Source organism: Gambusia affinis, linkage group LG01 (genome assembly GCF_019740435.1).
Source record: "Gambusia affinis linkage group LG01, SWU_Gaff_1.0, whole genome shotgun sequence".
In the NCBI taxonomy this organism is placed as follows: domain Eukaryota; kingdom Metazoa; phylum Chordata; class Actinopteri; order Cyprinodontiformes; family Poeciliidae; genus Gambusia; species Gambusia affinis.
Window position 1 is genome coordinate 41,158,854 of NC_057868.1, and position 23,164 is coordinate 41,182,017.

General features: G+C 41.1%; 2 protein-coding genes across 3 annotated transcripts; one reads left to right on the forward strand and one right to left on the reverse strand.

Annotated features, from left to right (window-relative positions):
• Window positions 1–287: 287 nt before the first annotated feature.
• LOC122838384 (deoxyribonuclease-1-like 2) lies at window positions 288–22,767 on the reverse strand. Of its 2 annotated transcripts, XM_044129035.1 has the most exons (11): window positions 22,465–22,767; window positions 13,885–14,056; window positions 8,181–8,347; window positions 7,875–7,963; window positions 6,767–6,778; window positions 4,004–4,087; window positions 3,673–3,767; window positions 3,484–3,596; window positions 3,092–3,249; window positions 2,895–2,991; window positions 288–1,188 (listed from the first exon to the last, which is right to left on the reverse strand). In XM_044129035.1, the coding sequence occupies exons 3-11, from the start codon at window positions 8,337–8,339 to the stop codon at window positions 1,063–1,065; spliced, it is 933 nt and encodes a 310-aa protein (XP_043984970.1). In that variant the 5' UTR covers window positions 8,340–8,347; window positions 13,885–14,056; window positions 22,465–22,767; the 3' UTR covers window positions 288–1,062. The 2 variants fall into 2 exon arrangements, with proteins under 2 accessions (XP_043984970.1, XP_043985046.1); XM_044129111.1 differs by lacking the exon at window positions 6,767–6,778.
• snx21 (sorting nexin family member 21) lies at window positions 14,562–21,178 on the forward strand. Its single transcript, XM_044128425.1, has 6 exons — window positions 14,562–14,820; window positions 17,551–17,829; window positions 17,909–18,105; window positions 18,207–18,348; window positions 18,420–18,585; window positions 19,218–21,178. Exons 2-6 carry the CDS (start codon window positions 17,559–17,561, stop codon window positions 19,687–19,689), a joined length of 1,248 nt encoding a protein of 415 aa, XP_043984360.1. The 5' UTR covers window positions 14,562–14,820; window positions 17,551–17,558; the 3' UTR covers window positions 19,690–21,178.
• Window positions 22,768–23,164: the final 397 nt, after the last annotated feature.

The window sequence follows — 23,164 nt, forward strand, 5'->3', positions numbered from 1 at the left end:
CCTAAAGCAGAGAGGGGCGGAGGAGAGAAGATGGCTCACTCTGATGTGTTTCCTGAGGCAGCAGAAGAAGTAGACATATTTTTTTCTGCCTCCTAATTTTAATAAGCAACATTTTTAATACAAAGAGATTAAGCAACGAGAGGTCTCACTCTGTTTTGTTTCCAGAGTTTGGCTAAATGTCATGTTTCTCATAAACAGTAAGAACCTAAAGGATTGTCAGTACGGTTCTGAAGGTCCATTTGTCCAGCTTCATTTAATTTCAGAATGAAAAACAAAGTAAGCAGAGCAGTAGATGGATAATTTATTGATGTTTGATCATATTATATTTTTCCATTTACCAAGGTTTGTGTTTTTGTCCTGTTTTCCCAGCAGTTTCCTTTCTGTTTGACCCAGTTTGTAGACCTAGAGTCAGTCACGTTTAATTAATTTGCGTTGAAATTAGATTTTATGCATCTTTTATTTCACCTGACTCAAGGTCTAAAGAGGGAAAGTGGTTCTTCCCTTTGACATGTTATAAAAATACAACAAAAACAGCAACTTTAAGGTTCGATTTTACAGAGTTTTTAAAAATCTACGCATTTTATTTCTGTTCTAAAAGTTCCTGACATTCTATTTACAACAGTTTCTGTACACAATCAGAAAAACACCTGTGTTGGAAAACAAAAACACAAAAACTATAAAGAATATGTAGAAGAAAAACAAAACTAACCGCTAAAATCTGGTTTATTAAAACAATTATTCTGAAGTTAAAGGTAAAAACTTTCATTCCTCCAGTCTGGAGACATTTCCTGCTTTCAGTGTCAGCAGGTCAACTCAGAGGTAAACATAAATTAGATTTGAGTTTACAGATTATAGCTAATCTCCTATAATTTAATCTTCAATTTGCTCTTTCTTTGGTAAAAATCTGAATCTCCAGCAGAAGACAAAAACCTGACATAAGAAAGCAAAATGTGGCTTCTGGCTCTTAAAGACTTTACATCTTGAGTAAAATCTCCAAAATGTGCTTGTTCAAAACTGCTTCATAAAATGTAACAGGATGGCCATCTAGACTGGATCAGACGATCACAGAGCAGGAAGGACGAACCGGATGATGGCGCCGAAGAGGACCAGCAGGGGCGTGGCCTGAAGGAAGGGGGCGGAGCCTTTTAATCTCACCTCGATTGGATAGTGGTCGCTCAGTTTCAGCACCTGGCAGACAGAAGCAACAGGAACCAGAAACTGTGAGACGGATACGAGGCAAACAGATGAATGGTGAAAAATACACACACACAAAAATGCAACAGAAAAACTCTGCAACTACAGGAAATGGAAGCAAAAGGGGAAAAGCTGTAAACAAACTCGCACCACAGACCATTAGTCCTCCTGGCCACTAGGGGGCGTCGGCCGTCAAATCCCATGGGATCAGTCCAGAAGAAAGATGGAGGAAGAAAGAAAAGGTCTTTGGCCTGGTCCCAATGGACCTTACCAAGCTCCGCCCACAACCGACTTAGAAACTCCCAGGTAGCCACAAACAGCCTGGCGGCGCGTTGTTTCTATGGAAACCTGGCGTCTTCCTCTTGGACTGATTCTCTGCAGAGTATTTCTGACTCCATTAGTGCTTCCTGATGCTCTGTACTTGGTGCTGGAGAGGCTAACAGGAGGAACAGTTTAGTGAGACGGCCACGCAGGTGACCACGTAGAACGGGCATCAGCCAATGAGACGCGACCCTGTGGTAAAGTCCATCCTCTCCCTCCTTCCTTCATGTTGGAGGTTAAAGGTCGCGGTGTGTCTCTCATTCGCCCTTCGCCATTTTGGGTTCTATTTCCGCCCTTAAACAACATTCGCATTTCTACAGACTTCAATGAAGTGTATTACCCACAATTCATTGCTGTATGTCACGCTATGAGTTAAAAGGCAGATTTATGGAAATGTTCTGTTGTTTTTTCCGTCTTTAGAAAATTAAAAGAAAATATCATGACAAGGCACTTCAGTAATAAAAAAGTTTGATATGATAAACTGAGCAAAAAAAAGAAGAAATAAAAAGAACAATCACAAACTGACTGAGGAAAGTAAAATAAATATATTTTGAATTTCTTTTACAGAAAGTCATTACAGGGAAACTTTATACATAATTATGAAATTAATATCTTTTTGTGGGAGTGAAAGAGAAAGTTGTTTGGTTTTATTGTCATCATGATTTTGAATCAAATGTTTTCTTGTCAGACTAAAGGAGCAGAAAACTGATGAATTTATTTTTTACATTTTTGGTTCATAAAGTCACAACATTCATAGTTTCTTTTAAAAGTAACATTTAATTCATCAGTCTTCATATTTTTCAAATGTAGCATCAGACATTTATTTTATGTTTTATATACGCCGTTTGTTTGTCCTGAACTTGACCTTTGTTCTTAGCTCCACTTCATACCAAACTAACGTTTAGCTGCATACAGGAAATGGTGATTATATTGAATTCAACAAATCATAACAAAACAAATATCTCCAGCAGAAATACCTTTACTGAATGTTTAAAATAATCTGTTTTGTTGTCCTGTTTAGCAGCAGAAAGCCTAAACGGTGACCAGTCCTCCATTTTGGATGTGAAGTTACGGCCGTTCTGTCCCTGAACCCGGATGGGACTTTGACTGAGCCCAGTCTTCACAGAGGCGCTGGGCGCCGGACCGGGCCGTTCTCACTACTGCAGCATATTTACATCTTAGCACCTCCAGACTCCCCCTGGTGGCCTGGAGGACTTCTGTTGTGCAGTGAAATTGCATTTTTAATATTTGTTGTTTTTGTAATTTGCAGCATTTTTTGTGGTTTTTAGTTTTTTTGTTTGTGTTTAAAAGTTTACATTATTTATGTGTTTGCAGTGAACCAACACGTTCCAGTTCCTTCTGCTGGAGCGACGTCTTACCTTTGACTGCCTGAGTCTGAATTCTTTGCCGAAGTTGAACACTTTTCCAGAGAACGGCCTGATGGCCTGCAGGAAGGACTGTCCATGAACCACGATCCTGAAACACACACAGGAAGAGGAGGAAGAGGCTTCGACTCCTCAGTGAGTGTACTCTGGAGAACATCTGCAGCCGTTTGATTTCTCTCTCGAACACAAACCTGTCGTAGGGGCAGTTGGTCTGGTCGGTGACGGTGGTGTCCTCTCTGTCTCCGATCAGCCAGGAGAAGTTGGAGTTGGTGAAGAGTCGGATATTCTTCTTGTCGTCCCGGGTGACGTAGGCGCAGCCGGCGTGGAAATCCCCCAGGAACATCACGTTCTGAAACACACGGAGTGGAACCACGTCAAGAAACAACGGTCCAACTGTCCAGGCTGGAAACAACACCCACAATGCACTGGGGAACCGACCGACCAGAACCGACCAGAACCATCCATCCTCAATACTTCCTCGTCTGAACATCCCAACATTTTCCCAGGATCATCATTTCTAGAAGTTTCCAGCTTCGTCTATCTAACCTTTGACCTCAGAATGGTGAAGTTGCTGCTTCCTCACCGTGTTGTTCCACTTTGCGCTGACCTCCTCAAAGACGTCGTAGAGCCAGTCGATCTCCTGGACGGCCTGGTCCGGGTCAGTGTGGAGCGGAACCAAAACGAACTCCTTGACGTCTGGAAGAAAAGAAGTTCAAACGGATCAGAGAAGGAAAATAAGAACCGTTTTAGTTCTGTTTGAAAACCTACTGACCAGTTTTATTGCAGCTGAAATGGACGGCAAACGGCGGCCGGGCGAAGGCTTGACCTTTGTACTGGTGCTGACCCAACTGTTTCACCAGGTGTGTCCTAATCAGAGGGTCAAAGGTCAAGTCATGGATTTACGAGTCAGAGAGAGAACTAGGACTCACACTTATTTATAGGAAAGAAGGAAGGAAGGAAACAAGGAAGGACAAACAAGGGAAACAAGAATGAAGAAAAAATGTGAGGAAGGACAGGAGGAAACCATGAAGGACACGATAAACTGAAGGGTAAAAATAATTGAATAATATTTTAATTAGTAGAAATGAAATCCTGCGTCTCACCTGTAGATGAAGACGTACTGCTGAAGGTCATCAGACTTCCCCAGACTTTGACTAGACACGTATTCATAATGATGGTCGTCATACCTCAACAAACAACACAAACGCAGCATCTGTCCACTGAACGCAGCACTTTCCTTCATTTACATCAACAGTTTCACATTTCTGCACAGAAACTCACACAAAGCGCCTGATCCACAAAATCTGGACACATATTAAATATTTTGGCATTTAACCTTTAATTTCTGATATTTTCTAATTAATGTTACAAGAAGCTGTTACTTTAAACTGACCATGAATCACAAGTAATAATTTACCTAAATTACTGATTTATAATTATGTGAAATCATCAAATGACAGCGCACCTGTCTAAAGTAATGGGCTAAATTAAATATTTTTATAACACTCAGAATAAAGCTAATAGATATCACTGATAATTAATTTAGATAGGTTAATGGACTATATTTATGGATAGACAGTATTTTATAATAGTTTATAACCCATAAAGCTGTTATTTATTAGCTATTCTGTCCATTTACTGATGCTAACTAGTGTGCTAACAGTGGCTAAGCTAACGTAGCTTTGGGAATCACTTGAACTTTTTCTGTTTTCTGTTTGGTTCAGACGTTGGAACCTGGAACTGGGAATAAAGCCACGCCCAGTTTAACAGAGCTGATGGTTTTAGCTGCGCGTCAGAAAACCAGTGGCGCTTGCTAGCTGCTGTTACCGGCTAACCCTACCCTTAATGAGTCGCGGGTTTTTGGGCTGGGAAATAACCAGACATAACCCCAGAATTGGTCTGTCTGTCATCCAGTTGGTTTTAGTCAGACTCATGATCCGTCCCGCTGTTTCTTTGTTAATATATTTGCTGTGAATGACGTCGAGCTTCACGTTGAGCTCCAGAAAACTGCAAACATGGAGACAAATATGAGCAGCAATAAACGTGAAAACAGCCACGAATGAACGAGTCGGTAAAGTTGTGCAACTAAACGCCGTTATAATCAGTAATATTAAGAAAAGTGTCACTAATCTGTGCAGCGGGACGTCTGAGCTCTGACAAACACAGGGCCGTAACCACAACCTGGAGGCTGGGGGCCCGCGGGGCCGGTGTTAAAATCCTATTTCTAGTTTTCCAGACTATAGTGGACAACACAAACACACACACATTACTAACGGTTTTATTTGTTCTGTTGTAACCATTAAACAATCTCCCCTTCAGTTCAACCATATAAGAGACACATTGTTGATGGAATCATTATAAAATAACTTGTAATTAAATATTGGCAACGATCAATGAGATTTTCACAGCGTTGTTGTTTTCAGCTGCTGAAAGTAACAAAAAGTTACTTTTAATGTAACTTAGTTACTTTCCAAACCAAGTAATCAGTAATCTAACAAATTACTTTTCCAAGGAGTAATCAGTAATCTGATTACAGTTACTTTTTCAAAGTAACTATGCCATCACTGACCACTACTATGTTCCCTAGGAAACACAACATTTAACAGATGTTGATTTTACCATGTGTATCATAAATTTAATAACTGGTTTATTATTTTGAATGTAACTTTTTAAGCTGATGTGGCGGCCATATTAGATTTTTTAAAGTTTAGTTATTTTTTCAATGTGGATTTACAAGATCAAATAAAACACACTAGATTTCAGTAAAATGTTTCTGATGTATACTTTGAAACGTCATAAAGATATGAAACATAACAGTCATGTTAATAATGACAGATTTGGGTCTGCCAGCATAAATAAACCCACACATGCAAAACATTGATCAGTAATAATCAGTAATGATGTGTTTATCGATTGGTTTTTAGAAAATGAACCATGCTAACACCTTTAGCATGAAGCCCCTTCAGGTTAGTAAAAAGAGTAAATCCCAAGTTTTTAATTTGAACATATTTTTCTTCTAAACAACCAAAGAAGATAATTAGCCTGTAATAATATTTAAAATGTAACAGCAGAAGGCCAGACAGAAAATGGTCATCCATGTTAGAAAGCAGCTCTGGGTAAACTGGAAACCAGTTCTCCTACAGTTTCTAATGCACTTTTACATAAAACAGTAAAGATTTCAACACATATCAAAAGATTGATTTAATTTATCTGGTTTTACTTTTCTGTCCCGTCACAAATGAACGAAAATCAGTTTAAATCCACTTCTGGTAAAGGTACAAATTATTTAGTTTTTTCTCATTATGCAGTAGTAATATTTCAGTAATAATTCAATAATATTTCAGCAATAATTCAGTAATAATGCAGCAATAATTCAGTAATAATTCAGTAATATTTCAGTAATAATTCAGTAATAATGCAGCAATAATTCAGTAATAATTCAGTAATAATTCAGTAATAATTCTGTAATATTTCAGTAATTAGTAATATTTCAGTAATTAGTAATATTTCAGTAATAATTTAGTAATAATTCGGTAATAATTTAGTAATAATTCAGTAATAATTCAGTAATAATTCAGTAATATTTCAGTAATAATTTAGTAATAATTCAGTAATAATTTAGTAATAATTCAGTAATAGTACAGTAATAACTTAGTAATAATCCAGTAATATTTCAGTAATAATTCTGTAATAATTCTGTAAATTTCAGTAATAATCCAGTTTGATGCAGAAGCTCTCCACCCAGGATGAACATGAAGGTTTCAGGAACAGAATAAATCAATAATCAGTTATCAGTGAAGGAGGTTAAATGAAATTATTATTTTCCAACCAGTTTTTGTCCCAAACACATTTAAAATCCACCGTACCTTTTATTTGTCCTGTTGGAGGCAGACAGCAGACACAGATCATTAGTATCTGCTATATTACAGTCATAATCAATTACAAATCATCGTTTGAAAATAATAACCTTCAACCCCATGTTTCTGTTTTTAAAAATATTTTTTTGTTGTTTATTCAAACTTTAAATGTTGACTTTTCATCAACTGTTACTAACGTAAAGTCTTTAAACATGTCGTTAATCTACATAATGGATTTAACGTGATGATAAAGTTCCTGAAATAAATGAATAATATTTGAATTTATGGAGAATGTTTGTGTTCAGGTTGTTGATGAAGAACTGGAGGAGGATGAGGAGGAAGGTTATTATAGTTCAATAAAACTAACGAAACAATAAAAAGTGAGTTTGAGAAAACATTTATGAACTGAAATAACTGTTTATACAATTAACTTAAACATACTGAAGCTATAATATCCTTCGTTTCTGTTTATGAATTTCTTTACAGTTTAGTCAGCTGTCTGTAAATCACAGATCCTTTTATTCACGTATTCAGTTCTATAACTGAACTTATTTTTTGAAATAGTTTCTTCTTTAGATGATTAATTACCCAGTAAAACTATATATATATATATATATATATATATATATATATATATATATATATATATATATATATATATATATATATATATATATATATATATATTTGAAAGTGGGAAAAAAATTTTGAATATGAAAAATAGTTTATTTTTCTGTTTCAAAGATTTTTTTAGTTTTAAAATAATTTTTCAGTTTCAAATCTTTGTTTTCAGTTTAGATGGAGGAGGTGTGTAAACGTGGATGACGATGAGGAGAAGGAGATGAAGGCTGGAGGCGAGTTTTGTTGAATGAAATTCATTTAAAAATTAAACTTTCCTTCTCTGAACCTGAACTTCCTGCATCAGGAGCCGTCTGCCGCCAACAGAGACCCTGACTGCTACTGCTGGATCTTAGCATCGCAATCAGCTGCTGGTCTTCCAGACTGGAAGTGGCCTAGTCAAAGTACACTGCTTCCAGTGGACTTCATGCTGACCCAGTTGACGGTACAGGAAACGTTCGATTGGGTTTTGGTTCTGGAGGAGAGCGTGGAGGAGTACCTGTTGAGCGACGCCACCAGAGCTTTGACTGCTTTCAGCTCCGGATCCACAACGTCCTGCAGGAGGCAGATATCACAGCGAGACACGATCTGCAGAGGAAACGACTCCGAGTCAAACAGGAGAAGAAGAAACTGACAGAAAATACAAATCAAATACAAAAACAGGAGGAGAAATGTTTGTAAATAAAAAATGTTTCAACTTTTAATTGATTTTTCATGTTTTCACCAGTGTGTGTGTGTAGGTGTGTGTGTGTGCGTGTGTGTGTAGGTGTGTGTGTGTGTGTGTGTGTGTGTGTGTGTGTCCTGCCTTGGTCAGAGTGTGCATCACTCTGTAATCTGCAGCTTTGGTCGTGTCGAACTTCTGGATGTTGTAGGAACAGATCCTCAGTCCTGCTGCTCCTCCGATCATCAGGCTGCAGAACGAAAGCAGGACGAGGCGACCAACACTGGAAGAGCGCCCCCTCATGGCTGGATCTGAGAAAGCAGCAACGACACACAGCTGATTAGCGAACAACGTTTTCTCCCGTTTTGATCCGTTTTCCTCTTGAGATAATCTTTCTCTCTGGAGGAAGATGAGCCAGTTTAGAGCTGACCTTTGACCTCCCCCCCAGCTGCTCCTCCGGGGTATTGCTGATGGTTTTCCACCCTGTCGTTGTGCTAACCTGCTGTTTTACATGTGCTCTGCTTGATGACAATCAGCTACTCAACGACACAGAGCTGCTGGTCTGAACAGCAGGGGGTGTACTTACTTTTTCCATCTGTTGTGTTTTTTAGAGGCACAACAGCCTAAAGACAAAATCGTCTTAGTTTAATTAAACTCAGAAAAATCAAACATCAGACCTGAAACAAGGTGTGTGAGGAGGAGTATAAAAGTTAAAGTATCAGGACTTCAACATGTTTTTACTGAATTGAGAGTGAAAAAGTAAAAAGTCGAATCAAATACTGAGTGACGGATCAAATCATCAATCATGTAATATTAAAAATTACATCATCAGAAGAACCAACATACAAAGTTAAATGGAAGAACCAAAATGACAATAATTCACAAAACAAAAGGTCAAACAAAAAGTTTCAGAACCTGCAGCTGATTCTGAGTCTGGAGGGTTTTGGTTCCAACATGTTTGTTTTTCATTCAGTGGGGAGAAAATCCACAAATTCAGAGACACTTCATAATAAAATTACTCAAAAACTAAAATACTCCTAAAAGTACATTTCATCAAAAAGTTACTCAAATGTAATCGAGTAAAAGTTTCTGGGTTTGTGTTTTCAGCCTGCAGGTTAGATGTGATGCAACGTTCACAAAGATTCAGGGACAAAATGTTCCTACAAAACGAGCAGCAAGGCGCCTGCATCAGTTCGGATCTTTTCTTAACAAGCAGAAACTGTTTCTGCAGTTTCGGCGCCGAGCTGAGAAACATTAACTCTGCTCTGCTTTCCTTCACTTATTAACTCAGAAAGCTGCAGCGACATGCGACAGCAGCTCCGCTCAGACTGCAGTGACTGCAGGCGGAATGAAAACCTGTTCAGCAACGTCAGATTTCTGCAAAGCGTCTGATTCACTAAGCTGGACTCCAGATAAACCATCTGAACCCAAAACTACTGAAACATTCAGGCTGAATGAAACCGGCTCCTGCCATAAAAACGTTTCACTAATGAATCAGAAACCAGAAACTCCAAACACAAGATTTCATCCAGAAACATAAAAGTGAGGGAACGAGTTCCTAAAGAAACAGGAAAGAAACATCTTGATGACACTTGAAGGTGTTTACAGGTGGATCCTGGCTGCTCATGTGACCAGTTTCCATTTTATAGCACAATATAGTAAGTATGTCATAAAAATGCTGTTCATATCCAACATGACTTAAAAAACATTTGACTTCCTGATCAACATCTTAAAATTGGGCCTCTGTTTCTTTAAGAAGCTGCTGCTCTTTCTGAAGCTCCGCCTCCAGGAAGCCATCCAACATGGCTGCTCTATTAACCCTTTAATGTTTCTACCAGCGTTGCTCTGAGCAGCAGCTCAGCAGCTGTTTGCTAATTGCTGCTGGCTAGTCTGAAGGAGCTGAGTGGGGAGGAGCTGCGGCTCGAAGGCGGGGCTAGGCCCACCCAGGGGTTTAACGGCGGACTGGTCGCCATGGAGACTAGAGGACTGCGTGAAAGAATCTTTATTTTGTAAAAAACACTTCAGACTCAATCTGAAGATATTTTAAAAATCCAAAAATAATAAAAAAATAAAACCCACCATGAATAAAATGGATTATGAAGTCTCTGTAAACATTTTAGCGCATTTCAGTTAATCAATTTAGCAATAAATTGATCAGTAATTAACCTGCATCAATAACATCAAACCAACATCTGGAGTCAATAATGAACATGAAGTCCGTCTCTCTGTGTTCCTCCAGAGGTTTCATCTGGTCCAGATGTGAACGGATCAGAACCAAACATCATTACAGAAAACAATCCAGGAAACGCTCAAGTTCAGAGGCAGAACCATAATTAATGGAGCATTGATTAGTTGATCAGAATTGAGGATTCTGGTTTCCTGTTAACCGACCGACCAATTGATTGATTGATTGATTGATTGATTGATTGATTGATTGATTGATTGATTTCTATTGTATATTTTAGTCTTGGTCTCTGAGAAACGATGAAAACCCAGAGAGAAGAGAAACAGACATGTTTGGGGAAATGATTGGTCGCCTGGTTGACCAATCAGGTGACGGCGCCATCTTGGATCCAGATGAAGAAGCAGAACCAGAGGTCGGGTTCTCCATTACCCACCATTTTACTAAAGCAGCAGCAGAACAGAAGCTGGAAGTTTCTCTGTCAGGTTTCAGGCTTGTTGATCTCCGTTTGCCCCTCCCAGCCGCAACCAGCTGGCAGAACCGGTGGAGCAACTTTTATTCAGGGCAACCCTCTGCAGAGCAACACCTGTGACTGACTGGCAAGCAGCAACAACCCTCAAACGGACCCAGAGAGCCGGCGGCTCTGATGCAACACACACTTTTATTGGTACAACCAGCGGGAAGCTAATTTTAGACGTGATTGAGGGTTTAATGGTTCTGGTGATGTTACAGCTGTAAGCTAATTGTTTTAATGTTGTTTTGGGGTTTCAGCATTTTCACTGCATTCTGAAATAAAATCAGCAGCTGCGACTCCAGAGCATGAAAACATGTCAGAGTTTGTGTCTGTAACTGAAACATGAACCAGTGGTGGATGGAGGTCCAGGGTTTCTGGAGGTTCAGGGTTTCTGGAGGTCCAGGGTTTCTGGAGGTCCAGGGTTTCTGGAGGTCCAGGGTTTCTGGAGGTTCAGGGTTTCTGGAGGTTCAGGGTTTCTGGAGGTCCAGGGTTTCTGGAGGTCCAGGGTTTCTGGAGGTTCAGGGTTTCTGGAGGTTCAGGGTTTCTGGAGGTCCAGGGTTTCTGGAGGTTCAGGGTTTCTGGAGGTTCAGGGTTTCTGGAGGTCCAGGGTTTCTGGAGGTCCAGGGTTTCTGGAGGTCCAGAGGAGAAGCTGCTCTTCATGCTGCTGGGCTCAGAGACAGACGCTGAGTCAGCATGTTGACTCTGCTCAGGGTTTCTAGGAACCGATGCTGTGGGGATGTCATCGTCTTTCCACTCTGCACTGATTCATTCTCAGGTGAGACACACCTGCAGCAGCTGGAGCCGCCCAGGAAAACATCAGACCCTCCATGTCTGGAGGCTGGAAACGGCTTTCAGGAAATCACTTGGTGTCCAAACGATCAGAATCTGCAGCTCAGTGTCTGAGCCAAATGAAGGAGGCTCCATGCAGCATGTCACGATTTTAACTTCAAAATGTTTTACAGTCAACGGCATCAGGAAACGGATTTGCTCCAAACTTCATAATTCACTTTTTCTTTTACGGCAATTTAAGAGTTTGATTAAAATTCACAACAAATGGATGGAAACATGGATGCTGAGTTTCCTGGTCTTTATTCCGGTTGATTACAATGTTATTTAAATTTAAATGTTATTTAAATTTCCACTGATCTGATCTACGTCAGAAAATCATTTGCTGTCTCCTGTTCTGACTGGAAGCTCCGCCCATCAGGCGACGTGTAAAAACTCTCATTTAGCAACTTATTGACATATTTATCAACTTTTCAGAAAGAATAACTGCCTTAAGAATTGGTCTGAAAACTGCAGTCGGCGCTCTGCTGACGTTTGAAGAACTGCAGCTGAGAACGTCAGTAAAACATTTCCTGGTTTGTTTCCGTTCAGAGTTTTATTTCATTTAAATTGTCCAGTTGGTGAAACATGTTGAGTCCTTTCTGCTGCAGCCGGACGAGCCGGACTCACGTCTCCTGTTTTTGTCAATAGATCACGCAGCACCATGCTGAATATCTGAGGATTCTGCAGCGCAAAGACCTGATGCTGCAGAGCAAAGACCTGAAAAGAGGAAGACTCTCTTCACCTGCTGCGACGCGATCAAAGATCAGTTCAGAAGGACTTCTGGAGCGACTGCTCTCCATCGCAGGATTAGCATCTAGCAGCTTTCAGCATTTATGCACCGTAAATCTGGAACAAACTTCCAGAAAACTGCAAAACAGCCGGAACACTGAGATCCTTGGAATCAAGGCTAAACGCCCAGCTGGTGAGAGCTGCTGTCGATTAATAATCAATAAATCAATAATGCTCAATCATTTCCATTTGTTGTTTTTCTCTTTCTACCAGAAACTGGCTGATAAAAGTCTTCAGTGAACCAAACCTTCTTTGAAGGATCATTTTGTTAACAGACTCTTGATTTGTTTTATTTACTTTGGATATTAAAATGTCTTCCAGTTCCGGTTTAAATGTTCATTAAAGTTTAACGTTTATTCATCTTTGACTATAAGTTGTCGTTATATTTCTGGAAAACATTCTCAAAACAACAATATTATCGTTTATCACAATAACTTCTGGGATAATTTATCATCCAGAAACATTTATTATCATTATCGGCTGTTCCTGATTTTCTCAATTGGTGACTGTATCTCGTTTTTATGTCTTTTTATTTTTGTGTGTTTATGATGTAAACACTTTGAAATGTCTTGTTGTTGAAATGTGTTACATAAATAAACGTGATCAATTGATCGATCGATTGATTGCAGCTTTTCTCTAACCTTTCTGAATTTTGTTCCAGTGTTGGCTGTCAGTAGAGATTAAGGTTCCCTGAACGGTTCCTCAACACAAACACAGCATCTGGCAGCATCACGGCTCTGGGATCCTGACCACGTTCTTATATGAATCTAAACAGAAACTCCTGTTGGCTCAACAAGCCCTCGTCCGTTACCGTGACGAATCCGATCATAACCAGGTTGTTGTGGTTCCAACACGCCTCAGAGCAGGTCACAGCCAGTCTGAGCTGGAATAACATTTATCCACTTTATGAATCCGCAAAATATTTGAATGTAAAAGTTGGTGCTAACACATAAAATATGAAGTGGAGGAAGAAGATGTAATATTTCAACTGCCAGATAGAATTTTAGCAAATTATAAACTTTAAATATTTAAAAATAACACAGTGTCTCTTTCTGGGACACTAGTTCTCTAATCCTGTTCTTTGTAACCGTCTTTATGTGTGTCTGAAGGTTCAGGTCAGAGTTCATCACTACACCCAGATTTTATTCCTGATTTTTTCAACATATATTTCACCAACATGTTAAAACTTTTAGAAACATTGAGGATAACTCAACGATCCGTTCTCTTTCCATTCAGATGTTTTAGCCAAACAGATTCAGATGATTCTGTGACCTGACTGTCCGCCCCGCTGCCAGCTGCAGGTCTTCCTGTTTCCTGTCTGTCAGCCACTGAAGCCACCAGATGTTGGTTTAACTCAAACCAACAGGCTCAACATTTCAGACCTGCTCACAGTCAGAAGGCAGGAAAAACTTCACCACCCAGAAACTTCTAAAAAACATGCTGTAGACGGCCACATCCAATGTAACCCAGTTTATAACGTCTGCCCCAGTACATCTTACTGGTCCCGACCCAGTAAACGGTTCTGGTTCTCTTACCTGCTCAGACGCGGGTCGGTGAAATATGTCAACAGCAGAAACTCCAAGTTTCATCTGATGGGAGGCTCCGACCTGACAAGGTGGGGCCCCAAGCTCCGCCCACTGCAACTCCTCCGGACTGCGTCAGGTTAGCCACGCCCCCAACACGCCCTCCGTGGTGACACGTTCAATGCTACGAAAAAAACAACAACTTTCCAGTGACTTACTGAGGTCATTTGGTGACATTTGCAATAGATTTGAATGTAAAAGTTGGTGCAAACACCAAGAATATGACCTGACATCAAGTGGAAGAAGAAGATGTAATATTTACACTGCCAGATATATGTATGTATATATATATGTGTGTGTGTGTGTGTGTGTGTGTGTGTGTGTGTGTGTGTGTGTGTGTGTGTGTGTGTGTTGAATGTGTGTTGAAACATCTATTACTTTAATGATATTGATTATGGGGATGATGTAAGTCTATGTCGAAATTAAAACACTGATCTGGAAAATAAACAAGGAATATAAATAAAAGAAATGTTAATGGAGGAAATATTTAAAATTAAATGTTTCTGCATTAAAATTGAAAATATGATTAATTAAACAAACACGTGTAAAACTTGTTTATTAAGTAAAACTATTTGCATAATTTATGGCATCAGAACAATGTATCGGTTCGGTTACAGGAGTTTTTACTCCCCTCTACTGGACGGAACTGAACACTGCATGTCCTTATATGGTCACCAAGTGACATCCAGAGGGCCCGCCTTTTCCCGCTGGCTGTGGCCGGGGAAGGCTTGAGGGAATCAGGATGCAGAAAACTAGAAGTGTCGGTCCGACAGCAAAACTCGGACTTAACGGTCCACCTCGGAGATCATGATGGGAACCTCGGGCTTCAGGTGAACCGGGCCGACATGGACTAAGCGGAGCGGGAAGCGAGTCCCGGTCCAGTCCAGGGTGAGTGTCCGGAGGTCGGAGGCTTTGGAGCAACTTTGAGAGGAGGAGCAGCGGAAACTTGTTAGCTCCGCTGCTAACTCCGCGCAGCAGCCGTTAAACTGGTCCGAAACCAGTCCGAAACAGCCTGGAGGTTAGCTTCAAAAGAACGGAGACCGAGAGAAGGAGAACCGGTTCTGGTCCGGGAAAGTTGGCTCAGTTAGCGGACCTTAACACAAAGTTCTGGTTAGTGATCAATAAATGCTCCTTTAAGACTTTAGATATGTTTACGTTAAGTTATTGGTGATCGATAACTACCTGTTAGTCATCACAATGATGCCTTCACGGACATCTGGCGCTTTTAACTTCTCATTTCTGGACAGTTTTAGGTGAAATATAAATTCCTTATTCAAACACTACAAACTTTCACACGTTTTAATGCAAAATATTTAACAATAAAACCAACAAATTTTGACGTAGTTTGTTTTTATTTCAAACTAATTGGCATAGAAAACACAGTGCAATATGTAATTACAGATTAAATGCTCAATTTATTTTTATTTACTTGTTTTATTGACTTTATTCAAACAGGCGAGTTTTTAAGAACATGTTTTTATTTACAGTAACAACCTGGTGGGTAAGGAGGGACAATAATTTTTATGTATTTAAAAAAATGTGGGTTCATTTTTCAATGTCATATTTTCACCATGTTATACATTAATTTGTAAGTAAAACATAAATATAAAGTTTTAAATTAAATATTCAGTTAGCAAGCTAATTAAGTACTTCTGTATTTAATTAGCAAACTGAGTATTTAGTTTGAGATTCCTAACAAAAGCTAGCTAGATAGATGTTTATCTACCTTGAATGTAGTGTGAAACTGTGACGTTTATGAATGAATGAAAAAAAATATTTTTTTTCTTTTATGACAAACTAAATAACATGGATTATTGTTGTTAGTTTTTGACTGTGTAACTTTACAAATGACGACTTTCAAACTTATCTAATGTTTTATTTAGAATCTCTCTATTATTGATGTGCTACGCTTCAATATTATAATCTATAGGTTTAAATCATCTGCTAACTTAGAAGCAGAAACACCTGAACCAGAAAGTTGTCATCAGGTGAGAACAGCGCTGAAAGCTAACAGGAAGGCCGACAATACTTCATCTCCTTCCTTCTAACATGTTTTTTCTTGTCAATTTCTTTCATGCATCATTTATTTATAAATTCAATTTAAAAAGATTTAAGATAATATTTAGTTAGCAAGCTAAATATTTTTGCTCCAAACTAAGTATTTAATTAGCGAGCTGAAGGTCCCACCAGTAAACACCTCAGTTTGGACTTGCATGCATAAACGTGGATAATCTTTTAATTCCTGTTGTATTCTGCAGTTTTATTCCTTTGAAACTATTTACAGTTCAGAATCAGAACCAGCAGGACAGAGCTAAAGGAAAACTGTTAAAGTGAACTAAAGATGGCATCATTCAGGCTGACTGGCCGGTTGTTTGGGTTGAGTTGCTGGTCAGCAGCTCCTGTTTTATCAGCTGCTTCAGTCCTGATACGTGCTGCAGCCGTTGGGGAGGAAATGATCTGGAGGAAGTCTGCAGGCCGCCGCCTCCTGCAGGCCGACTTCACAGATTTCTGCATTATTAATCAGTGACATGATTTCCATTCGGAGGAGCTGCTGGTCCTGTAACCGGAGCCAGGCTGGCCGGCGGCCATCTTTGCTGTGGCTCAGAGTTTCTGCAGAGCTGCAATGGAAACAAATCTGTGACCTTCGACCTGGAAATAAATGATCTGAACTCAGTTCAACTTCAGATAAACTGAACATTCTTTTACCAAAACCTCTTTAAAAACTCAGAATGTGTTCAGGAACAGCAGCAATCACACTGAGAGCTGCTGTTCTTCTGCTTTCCTGTGGAGGGCGCTCTCAGGTTAACTAGTTACTAGATAACCTGGCTAACTATTTAGCTGCCTAACTACATATTTAGTTAGCAAGCTGAATATTTAGTTAGCTGAATAGTTACAAGCTAAATATATAACTTGCTAACTGAATATTTAGTTTGAAGCTGTTTTCATCAAATTGTCATGCAAATTTGAAGTTAACTTTTAAAATGTTGCAAAAAAATAAAAAGTAAGAAAATGTGAATTTTGTGTATGTCCATCTAGTGGTTTGATGCGACTCAACCAGGGTAGCAAAGCGTAGTTTACTCAGATGTTGACGCTGCGTATGGCTGTAACAAACAGGAAGTAAAGGTTGCTAACTGGCAGGAACCAGAGAGGCTTGTGCCTCTGGTAAGGCCAGATGGGAAAGTTCACTGTCTGCACTGTGCCAGAAAAACACTTCAGTGAAAAGTGATGGAGCTGATTTGAATTCTACCAGCAGGTTTTAAAGTCAAAACGTGATAAAATCAATTTATCACTCATAATATCACTGCCTTGACTGCAGTGTTAGCTTAGCTTAGCCTTAATATGTAGTTACTTAATAAGGCTAAACTTGATGTATTTAATGTATTATAATACTTTTTATAATCGCAGTTTCGTACATTTCTCTATTTCAAAGAATTTGGAGAAATTTTATCCTATAAAGATGGAATTCAAACAGAGTTATAACGATTTCAAACGTAAAAAGGTTTGTCTAAATGTTTAGGAGATTCTGGGACCTAAAAGTCCATCAGTGACATTTTAGGTCAAAGGTCAGATGTAAGGTGTTGATGTAAACTGATGGGTAAATCCTCCGGTTCCTGCCAGGCGGTGTCATGGCGGCACGCTTTCTGGACCGCCTGAAGCGCTCTCTGTTCAAGACCGGCCCGGGCGCCGACCCGGACCAGGAGGACGGCGAGGGGCGGGGCTTCAGCGAGGAGCGGTGGGAGGCGGAGCTGGAGGAGGAGGAGGAGTGTGTGACGGAGCGTCTCCGGGGAACGCTGTGCTTCGACGACGGAGAGCTCGGCGGCGAGGACGGCAGCGAGGCGATAGACAGCGACTCGGACTTCCTGGGCGAGTCGCTGGAGGACGGACTGAGCAGCACAGGTGGTCGAAACGTCGGACCGTCCTGGTTGGACTAGGTGGCGGTCCGAGCGTCTCATTTCCTGTCTGCTGTTTCTCACAGACGCCAGTCCGGTGGGCGTGTCCCCCGTCGGCCCCGCCCCTTCCGGCCTGCTGACCCGACAGCTCCAGGACGGCTGGCGGACCCTCCGCGGACTCGGCGGGTCGAGTCCCGGCCTCGGCGTGAGGCGGCCGGCGGACGGGCTGCTGTTCGAGGTGACTGACGCCAGCGTAGTTCAGGACGGCGCCGCCAAGTATGTGGTGAGTTCTTCCTCTGAGCGCCGACCCGACCCGATGACCCGACCCGATGCATCACACGACGTATCGCCAACCGACCCGACTGAGCCGGTTCTGTCCCGCAGCTCTACACCATCCATGTCATCCAGTCTGGAGGCAGCGACAAGATGCCCGCTGTCATCACCCGCCGCTACTCCGACTTCCAGCGGCTCCACGCCACGCTGAGGCGTAACTACGGCAACCAGATGGAGCGCGTCTCGTTCCCCCGTAAGGCGCCGCGTCGTCCTGCTGCAGGAAGCCGTTCAGGTTTCAGCTCTGACGTCTCTTAACGTTGCCAGGAAAGAAGCTGCGCAGGAACTTCACGGCGGAAACCATCGCTAAGCGGAGCCGGGCGTTCGAGCAGTACCTCTCTCACCTGTGTTCGCTGCCCGACCTGCGGGGGGCGCCGAGCGTGCGGCAGTTCTTCTACCTGAACGACCTGCAGGCCGGCCAGCTGCTCATCAGGTGAGAATGCTGATTCAGACAAGAAGCTCCCATGATGCACCACTGCTTGGAACAACAGACTTTGTTGAGGAATTTATAAAATGAATAAAAACACACAGTAAGAATTCTGCAGGCTGTTTAATTTGACAAGTTCAACAAAAATATTGTCAGTAAGATGTCGCCATCTTTATCCTGCAATGCATCCTGGGTAGATGATGCATGCTAGATGCTACAAAGCTAGCACCATCCAACTAGAACAGGAATTTCTACTTATCAAGTATCATTCAGGTCTTAGCTCCTGCTAACTAGGTTGAGGTCTGTAAATCAAACCAATATTTTATTTATAGAATATTAGTAAACTGGGTAAATAAAACCTGACGACCTCCGTAGATGAAAATATGACAAAGATAAAGAGTTTTGTAATAAATGTGATTTTAGGTTTTAGCTTCGTAGGAAAATCCAGCATATTGATGCTAACATGTTCAGCTAGCGGTGGAATCCTTTAAGCTAACAGCTAACAACTCATAATGAACCTGCAGGAAAATTCAAGCAATAAAATTAATCCGGGCAAAACTAAATGAGGATCTGGATCCTGGTTCTCCAGGTTTTTCCAGACTTTTCCAGGTTAACTCTATGCTTTTTTTCTTGTTCAGAGCTGAACATTTCCAGGAGGCTTTGGGTCCGCTTCTCAATGCCAAGAGACTCCAACACAAGCTGGGCTGGGCCAGTTACCATGACGATGAGACACAGGCCCCGCCCCCAGCCTCCTCCCATTGGTTCTTCACCCTGGTGGGGCTGGCTTGTTGTTTCCAGGAGGTGGAGCAGCTGGAGGAGGCTCTAGAGAACTGCGATCACGCTCTCCGCATGCTCCTTCCCCCTGAGGTGCAGGATAAGCCCCTCCCACTGCAGGACAAGCCCCTCCCCTTCCAGCTGGGCGCGGCTCTGCAGTCCCTGGCGCTGCCGCTGCTGCAGGCGGTGATCCGTCTGTCGTGGCAAACAGGAAGAGACAAACAGCGGTGGGAGGAGCATCTGCAGCAGCTGGAGGGGGCGGGGCCAGACGACCATGTGACAATCAGGGACTTCCTGGTCAAACACAAACTGCAGGAGAGCGATGTCGATGGCTGAGGCGGCGCGCAGCGGGAAGCAGAGACTCCTGCTTCCCGCTGCGCGCATTTAGTAGAAAAAGCAATAAAGTGAGAACAGTTTTTGGTTTTGGATGGAAATGAAATGTAATCTGAGCCGCCGCCCAGATTTAGATCCAACATGGAGGACGGCTTGACTGCTGCTGACAGAAGCAACGCCGCAGTTTCTCCTTCTGGGAAACGACCTGAAACCTCCTCAGAGTTTCACTTCAGCTTTCAGCCAGACCACCTGACCCTGATCTGACTGAAAACAGTTCAACGGCTGCTGGGCGGCGGCGCCCCCTGCAGGATCCCCAGCCTTCAGGCAGAAACCTGGCTGCGGTTGCCACGGAGACCCCGAGTGATGACTAGATGTTGGACAGAAATAGATGTGAGGATTGATTTGCATCAGCAGTTAATGTGACAATCTGACGGCTGATTGGTGAACAAAGGATGACAGAAGGGAGAAAGTTCACAGCATCATTCGTTCATATGAATGAATTTAAATGTTTACTCCATCAATCATAACACAGCAGTATTATGACTCCATAAAGCTCCATATTTCAGTGGCACATTTTCAATCAAAAACATGTTAAAATATTAGAAAAATATTCAAAATAGTTGAAACTATAATTACTGAAGCAATTATTTCTGTCTGCATGCAGTTCCACATTGCGGTCAGAAGAGGGCGGAGTTTCAGCACTGAGAGACTAACCTGAACTTCCTGCTCTTTGGTACTTTGAATAAATTAAAGTGAATTTTCCGTTAATTTTAATCATTTTCAGTTTATCGTTATTTCAGGTCAGATGAGGGAGAATTTCTCTACATGTCATTTCAATTCGTTTACTGATAACCTGAAAAACCACAAAGAAGGGAAAATAATTATATTTATTATCATTTGTTGTGTCCAGATTTATCACTGGTTTGCCTTTAATATTTAGTTAGTCAACTTTCTGCTGGTTTATGTTTCAGATCATTTTCCTGCTGCAGCTGGTTTTGTCTCAGTTTATGGTTTGTAATGGAAGCAAAAAGCATTTTTGATCAAAATGAAGTTTAAAAATAATTTAATTTCTTTTAGAGGCTGAATATAAAGTAACAACGTTAAAACGTAGTTATGTACTTATTAGATGGAGACATTTTATTCAGGCTCCAGCCAGCTTGAGATGAAAACTTCTGGTTTCTATAGCAACGCAACAACTTGTGCCACAGCCAGCCTCTAGGGGGCGGTAGGTACCTCCGGACAGCTATAGAGAGTTTATTTAGTTTCAGAGAAGTTTGGTTGGATTTAGATGAAAACAAAAGTTGAACTTGTTTTGTCGCCTGAAACCTAAAAACTAGAGTTTGTCTTTTAAAGGAGGAACAAAGTTTCATGTCTCTGTTTGTCAGGGAGCGGAAAGACAGACGCTCCTTCCTGTGGAGAATATGTAACGTGTTCTGATTTCAGAAAATGTATCCAAATATGTTTTTATGGAATAAAACTTTTAATCATTGAATTTGTTTTTTGATGTTTGTCTTTTTACTTTTTGTACAAAAAACTTTAAAGATTTCTGTTCTATTGACTCTAGGTCTGTGACCTTAACTTATTAAATTCTATTAATCATAATAATTTTAACATGTTAAAATCATTAATGCAACTTATTATTTAATTGAGTTTTTTCTTTTAACATAAATTATCCAGAGCTGCAACTCGCTTGTGTTTCTGCTACAGCCATAAATCTGTTAGCTGGGGCGTGCTCCGGTGGCGTAGAGGTTAGGAGGTCTTCCGTGCTCAGGAACTACCCGCCGTCGCGGGTTCGATTCCTGGACCCGACAACATTTGCCGCTTGTCTCCCCCCCTGTCTCTCCCCCTTTCCTGTCAGCCTACTATGATAAAAGGGACACTAGAGCCCACAAAAAGGAGCCCCTGGTGGGGAACAAAAAAACCAAATCTGTTAGCTACATCCGCTAACATCGATCGTGGACGAATCTCTCCTGCTTCTCTCCTGATGGTTGATTTCTGATCTGACTGGATGCTGGAAAAGACTATAGTTGTGTTTAAGTTGTGCTAAAAGGGGTTCAAGGCTAAAACAGCATCTCAATGCTAACCACATAGCAGCTAATGCTAATGCCAGCCTGCGCAGGCCACATTGTCCAAAGAAACTCCAGGAATGATCAGAGAAACTGGAAAGATGAACGGATAGGAAAACACTTTGAACCTGAAGAACAGATTAAAAATATAAATATATTTGTTGCATATAACTATTTATTCACTAATTAGCAGCAAAAAGGGTTTTTGGATTGAAAATGTTTCTTATTTTTTCAATAGCCTATATGTTTTTGATTAAAAAGGGAATTTGTTAATTACAGAGCCTGAAATTAACTCAACGTTTCCCCCTATAATTACCTCACAACAGCAAGTTAAGGGTAATGAGACTGTATGGCAAAGGCTAATTTACAACATAAGTCGGAATTTTAAGAATAAAAGTCATTATTCAGAGATACTACATTATAATTTCAACTTTGTCGGTCATAATTATGAGACATAAAGTTACGCTGTTCCTCTAAGAAGGCTTCAGAATCTCATACTTTAAAACCTAATCTGACGACTTCCTGTTGGGCTTTTTTTTATTATTTTTTTATTCGTGCTGGAAATCGACTTCCGTAGTTCCTCCTGAACAAAACTGTCTCACATTAATCCTCATTTCACTCTAAATAAGATTTTTCTGTAAATAAACTTCCCTGTTGGAACGGCCGCGGCTGTAATCCCAGCCTCTGACCAGCAGAGGGCGCCCTGCTCCACCTGGTTTTGCTGTGTTGACATTCCTCAGGTCTGTGGTGTGGAGGAACCTCAGCAGTCATGTTCGGTCCAGGTTGACCCCACCGTGGGCTGTCTGCGGGGTCCGAAGGGTTCGGTTCGGTCCGGCTGGTTATGATTTTCTGATGACGGCTTTTTTCTGTGAATAAGCGGCTCGGAGACGCATCTCCATGGTGACAAGGCCACGAGCTGCGAGACTGGCTGCCACGGAAACGCTCGTTGTCACGGCAACGGTCACGGATCACAGCAGAACCGCGGCCGTCAGCGGAGGTATGACATCCCAGTCACCGTTGCCATGGCGACCCTCCGACGCAAACTGCTTCAACACAAAAATAAAGCAGACACGCGTTTGTTTACATCTGCATTTTAGGCATTGAAATGTTTATTTTCTTATTAAAAAGGAATTAAGTTATTTATTTATTTATCATGTATTTTTAATAATGTCAAAAAATTACTGAAAAAGGTTTCAAAAAGTCACTGAGACTGAAAGTTCATTATAAAACTTTATTGAGATGCTGAATTTCGACAGAATCCAGACTCACAGTAAGCAGTTTGACTTCATAGTCTCCTGTGATGTCATTTCCTTCAAACTTCTCCAACCAGCTTTCCACCACTGAGGTCACGAACGTCACGGTTCAGCTTCACGGTGAGGTAATAATAATCACAAACCCAAGAACAGAAAGCC

Coding starts and splice junctions, on each gene's coding strand:
- LOC122838384 (XM_044129035.1), bottom strand. CDS start 8,339: ATGAGGGGGCGCTCTTCCAGTGTTGGTCGCCTCGTCCTGCTTTCGTTC. Junction 3,768..4,003: donor CAGTACGTCTTCATCTACAG/GTGAGACGCAGG, acceptor CCCTCTGATTAG/GACACACCTGGTGAAACAGT. Junction 3,597..3,672: donor TTTCAGCTGCAATAAAACTG/GTCAGTAGGTTT, acceptor CTTTTCTTCCAG/ACGTCAAGGAGTTCGTTTTG.
- snx21 (XM_044128425.1), top strand. CDS start 17,559: ATGGCGGCACGCTTTCTGGACCGCCTGAAGCGCTCTCTGTTCAAGACC. Junction 18,349..18,419: donor GGAGCGCGTCTCGTTCCCCC/GTAAGGCGCCGC, acceptor TAACGTTGCCAG/GAAAGAAGCTGCGCAGGAAC. Junction 18,586..19,217: donor GCCGGCCAGCTGCTCATCAG/GTGAGAATGCTG, acceptor TTTCTTGTTCAG/AGCTGAACATTTCCAGGAGG.